Genomic DNA, 5,545 nt, shown 5'->3' with positions numbered 1-5,545 from the left:
CAGGAAGAAGCGGAACTGGAAGCGGATCCTGTCGCCGGGGGCCGCCGCCCGCACCCAGAGCCGGCAGTCGGTGTCCGGGGCCACGAAGTAGAAGCTGCGCGACGCGGGGTGCGAGCGCAGCAGCAGCGCGTCCCCCCGCCGCGTGCGCCCGCACAGGTCCACCAGGTCGGCTGCGGGGAGGGCAGGATCCACGCCTGACGCTGCGCGCCCCGCTGTGCCCCCCCAGGCAAGCCGCGCGCCCCCTCCGGGCCTGTTTCCTCATCGCTAAGCTGGGGTGGTTCCGCCATCGGAATGGGTGTGACGATTACGTGACTCCGTTTCACTCGCACCCACGCCTCCTTCTTCCAAAGCCCTGGGATGTGTCTCAGAGCCTTCCAGACCTCGGGAAGATAATGTGATGTCTATACAGTCTCTTATGTTGCAGTCTCGAATGGAGTCTGCAGCGACTTTCCGAGATGTGACGGTCTCTAGAGCGAGCGCGTGAACGTTGGCCCTGCGTGGAGTCCATCAAGACAAGAAGCAGCGCCTGTCAGCCCAGGTCAGGTGCTGCCATTCGATCGGGTGAGAACAGCCTGGTTTTTGGAGGATGTGTGTGCTGGAAGAGCAATTGAAGGGCCGTGGACAGGCATGGGCACAGGACCTAGGACAGGGCCTGGCATTTAGTGAGTGTTCTAGAAGCCTTAGCTGCTGCCATCTTATTCAGGGCTGAGTAGACACATGTGGGTGCCTGCCCACCCAGCAGCCAGGTTTCTTCTTGCTAAAACAGCTGCGGCTTGTGATCCTAATTCTCTTTGCCAGGCTTAGGGATGGGCATGTGACCTGGATCTAGCCCATGAGATTTAAGGAGAGGTCCTCCCTGATTAAGGAAGAAGGAGAGCTGTGTCTTGAGGATCCCCTTTTCTTTGCTTTTGAAAGCTACGGGGGAGTATGTGATGTCCAGAGCAGCAGCAGCCCACTTGCAAGGTTGAGGTCATGAGAATTACAAAGACACTGACACCGGTGAGCTGCTGAACTAGCCACCTCTGGAATCACCTACAGCCATTCTTCTTAAGTGAAGTAATAAATGTCCTGTGTGGTTTCAACACCATGTAGTTGAAATCTGTTACTTAACATTCCTTAATATCCTCATTGGTACAGGGATGTTGTGAAGATGAAGTGAGATCTTGGGTAAGTGCTCACAGTAGCTCTGATTTGGGTAAGGACAGAGAGAGAAGAGGAGTAGGTTTCTTGGTGAAGGTAGGACCACCAGGATGTGGGTGTCCAGGGATGAAGTCCCTCACCAGGGTGCAAGATGTGGGAGCGTCTCCCCATCTCTGGGACATACAGGGTAGGGTGGAGTTTAGAGAATGAGGAATCAGGCACTTTTTGTGTGCCAGGCACTGTTTTGCATGGTCTAGCTCAACTTACATGCACAATAATAATAGTCCCGGGGTGGGATTGGCAGTTGAGGGCAACTGCTAGGGGAGGGAGGGGCATACCTCATCAACAAGGGTACCTGCATGATCAGTGTTTATATACCTAACCCTGAACTATACCCCACATCTTTATAATAAAAAGGTTTTAAAATAAATTAAAAAAATGATAGTCCCTTAAAGAGGCAAAGGCTTATTATTCTCATTTTACTGTCAAAGAGACTGAGACTTAGGGTGCTGAAATAATGATCTCAGGGCACAAACACAGGAGTGGCAGAGTGAGTGTGAATGCAGGGTTCTCTGACTCCAGAGCCCACAGTATTTCCCTTTGTAAGGTGTGAGGACTGTCCTACCCACCCGCAAACCCTTGCTTCTGGGTGACTTGGAGTTCCAGCCTTCCAGAAGGACTTGGGGTGGAGCAGACTTGGGGGTACCAGTCAAGACCAGGCATGGTTTCCCAGCCACCCCCAACTCCATAGGTCCCAGCCCATGAGGCTGAGTGCTGACTGGGGAAGCACATCTCCAAGGGCAGTGAGTGCCCAAGTCTCCCGGGTGCCCCAGCCAAGCCCCCTCACACTCACCTGTCTCCAAAGCAGACACAGTCAGGGCGACCACGCCCAGCAGGAGAAACCTTTGGGGCAGCAGCAGAAGACAAGCCTCCATCCGTGCTCTGCTGTGCCCAGCAGTGAGGCAGACCTGCAGAATCTTCAGTTTGGGGTTTTGGAAGGGGCTGGAGTGCAGGGGCTGGAAGCTGGCAGGACACAGTCTGCCAGCTCGTCTGGTCTCTTCACGTGGGCTTCCTGCTCCAGATCCTCCTCCTTTGGGTCAGCATTGTGTCCAGAGGTTGCCATGGAGATCTGGGGCCAGGGCTGGAGCCTTGGGAGAGAAGGCGAGGTGGATATCCACTCACCCCTTGCCAGACAGGAACCAGGAACTCAGATCCGGCTCAGCCATGGAGCCCCTCAGATCCTCCCTAGATGAGTTGGCGCCTTACAGGCTGAGCTTGGGGGAGGTCTGGGTCACCAAAGCAAGTGCTGAAAGAGCACAGGCCAGGAGTCAGCTCTGTTACTAGCGATGTGTTCCAGCCTCCAGGCCTTTGCACCCATAGTTCCCGCTGCCTGGAGTGCCCATCTCCCACAGCAGTCCGTGCCTGACTTCTTCAGGTCACCAGCTGCAGCTCACGTGCCTCCCCACAGACCACGCTTCCCTGACCGCCTCTCAATCTAAATGAGTGCTCTCCCTCCTGGTCACTCCATCACATCTCCCCGAATTTCCCAGCTCAGCACTCTCTAGAATTATTTATTTCTTGTCCATTGGCCCCCAATAAAATTATGTTCCGTGAGTGTCCTGTTGACCTCTGCACCCCTAGGTTATAGCACAGTGGCTGGCACAGAGCAGGCGTCCAGGAAATAATGAAAGAATAAGTGTGTGACCTTGAGCAAGTTATCTCCCTTTTTCTGGATTTTACTTCCCCCATGTGTAAAATGAAGAGTTTGGACTAATTAAGGCTTTTCTAAAGCATGTTCTTAGTAGAACAATTTTTTTCAAAAGGTACCTCACAAGGATTCTTAATATATACTACTGCAACTTTTCAAGCCTCAGTATCTTACTCTCTAAAATTGGATGATAGTTCCAACTACATAGTTACACCATAAGAACTGAGTAACTTAATACAAGTGGGCTGCTTAGTGTCTGTCATATAGTGAAGTGTCCAGTGCGTGTCAGCTTGAATGCTGACCATCAACGTCATTATTATCATTTAAACAGAATTCCTGGGAAAGGTTTCAAGTGTTGGGGAGGAGATACACCAGCCTCTAGTTGTCCCTGAGACACCACCTTGCACTCCCAGGACTCCACGAGAAGGTGACACCTCTGGATCTGAGCCTCCCCGATGACTGTCCCTTCTGGGACCGGTGTTCTGCGCAGCCTTGACTCCTACTGCGCAGCCTTGACTCCTAGGCCCTGGGGGACTCAGGACTCAACTCTGCCCTTGGCAGCAATGAGTTCGACCCATCACTGCTCACTGCCTAGAGTCACAGAGTGATTAAGTTTTTTTTTTAGCCAGGCGCAGTGGCTCACACCTATAATCCCAGCACTTTGGGAGGCTGGGGTGAGAGGATTGCCTGAGCACACGGGTTTGAGACCAGCCTGGGCAACTTGTCGATACCTCATCTCTACAGTAAATCAAAAAATTAGCCAGGCATGGTGGTGCACACCTGTAATCCCAGCTACTTGGAAGGCTGAGGCGGAAAGATCTCCTGAGCCTGAGTCCAGCAGATTGAGGCTGTAGTGGCCGTGAGCATGCCACTATACTCCAGTTTGGGCGACAGAGTGAGACTCTGACTCAAAAAAAAAAAAAAATTTTTTTTAAGTTCCCATCATTTGCATGGGATATTTTTATAAAATTTGCAAAAGAACAGGCATAGACTTTCAGTTTTGCAAGACAAGAAATTTCTAGAGGTCTGCTGCCAATAATGTGAATATATTTAGCACTACTGAACTGTGTACTCTTAGAAATGGTGAAGATGATCAATTGTATGTTGTGTGTTTCTTACCACAATTTTTTTAAAATTTCACAAACAAGGTAGTCATAGTACAGACACCGTCTCTACAGAAATAAATGCATACATACATAAATCCATTTAACCACAGTCAGCTGAGACCTCTTTCTCTTTCCACCCTAACCCCTCCTCCATCACACCCCACTTCATGGCAGGGGCCACAGGCATTTTGGAACCTAGCTGGGGGAAGTTGATTTGAGCTTGGTTTGGGGGAGAATATATTTATGGGCTTCTGGCTCCTTGCAGATGTAGTTAGGTTATTGTTCGTTGCCCCAGATAGCTTCCAGGAAGATCCTAACACCCTCAGTGCTGTCTTCCTCAGCCTTGTGATATGGTGTGAATCAGAGATCATAGGATGCGCAGCCCCAGGAGTAGGGGGTATTGGAGGACAAATAAAGTTTGAAATGTATGAAGCCAGGAGACGTGGGTGGAAAATCATTCCAAATATTATAGCTCACAAATGCCAGAGATTTGATAAAGGTTATACTAAATTTAACAACAACTCTTAAGAGTATAAATAACCTCACCACCAATGAATTGCAAAGCTGAAGAAAGAAAAGTCTAGACTATCATTAATAAGAAACTAATTTTGATCATTCTTGCTAGAGGAAAAACAGAATTATCTTTCTAGTCCTGCTATTAAAAATATCATACAGGGCCAGGCTTGGTGGCTCAGCCTGTAATCCCGCACCTTTGGGAGGCTGAGGTGAGTGGATTGCCTGAGCCCGTGGGTTCGAGATCCGCCTGGGCAACTTGGTGAGACCTCATCTCTACAATAAATCAAAATGAGCCGGGCGTGGTACACACGACTGTAGTTCCAGCCACTTGGACGGCTGAGGCGGAAGGATCGCCGGAGCCCAGCAGGTCGAGGCTGCGGTGGCCGGGAGCGGCCACTGCACTCCAGTCTGGGTGACAGAGTGAGACTCCAACTCAAAAAAAAAAAAAAAGAAAAAAAAAATATATATCATACAGGTGGGGTGTAGTGGCTCATGCCTATAATCCCAGTACTTTGGGAGGCCGAGACAAGAGGACTGTTTGAGCCCAGGGGTTTGAGAACAGCCTGGGCAACACAGCGAGACTTCATCGCTGCAAAAATAAATTTAAAAATAAATAAATACGCTAGGTGTGGTGGCATGTCCCTGCAGTCCGAGCTACTTGGAAGACTGAGGCAGGAGGATCCCTTGAGCTTAGGAATCCAAGGCTGCTGTGAACCATGATCACGACACTACACTCTAGCCTGGACGACAGAGCAAGACCCTATCTATAAAAAAAGAAAAGAAATAAAATATCATACAGTTGTCACATAAGTGATCAAAAAGTCTGTAGCCAAGCTGTGGGCAGTGGTATGAACATGTAGTCCAAGCTACTCAGGAGGCTGAGGTGAGAGGATTGCTTGAGCCCAGGAATTTGAGGCCAGCCTAGGCAATATAACGAGACCCTGTCTCTAAAAAATAAAAAGTGTGTAGCCAAAAAAGAGTATGAAAAAAAGTATTGTAGGAGAGCTTTAAGCAGTTAGTTAATAAAATTGGATTATTATTTTAGATTTTTATACTGTTTGTGGCATTTGTCAAT

General features: G+C 49.5%; 1 protein-coding gene across 1 annotated transcript in view; it reads right to left on the bottom strand.

Moving 5' to 3' along the window:
* LDLRAD2 (low density lipoprotein receptor class A domain containing 2) overlaps positions 1-2,075 on the bottom strand; it is a 9,784-nt gene extending 7,709 nt beyond the window's left edge. The window contains exons 1-2 of the mRNA XM_008062732.1: positions 1,994-2,075; positions 3-170 (exon numbers count right to left, since the gene is read on the bottom strand). Of these exons, the coding sequence (XP_008060923.1) occupies positions 3-170; positions 1,994-2,075 (250 nt within the window). The remainder of the gene's footprint in view (positions 1-2; positions 171-1,993) is intronic.
* Positions 2,076-5,545: the final 3,470 nt, after the last annotated feature.

This window comes from Carlito syrichta, unplaced genomic scaffold (genome assembly GCF_000164805.1).
Source record: "Carlito syrichta isolate Samal-C Ts95f unplaced genomic scaffold, Tarsius_syrichta-2.0.1 Scaffold305805, whole genome shotgun sequence".
NCBI classification, from domain to species: Eukaryota; Metazoa; Chordata; class Mammalia; order Primates; family Tarsiidae; genus Carlito; species Carlito syrichta.
The sequence above is the reverse complement of the archived record's forward strand: the minus strand, read 5'-3'. Positions and strand labels throughout refer to the sequence as shown.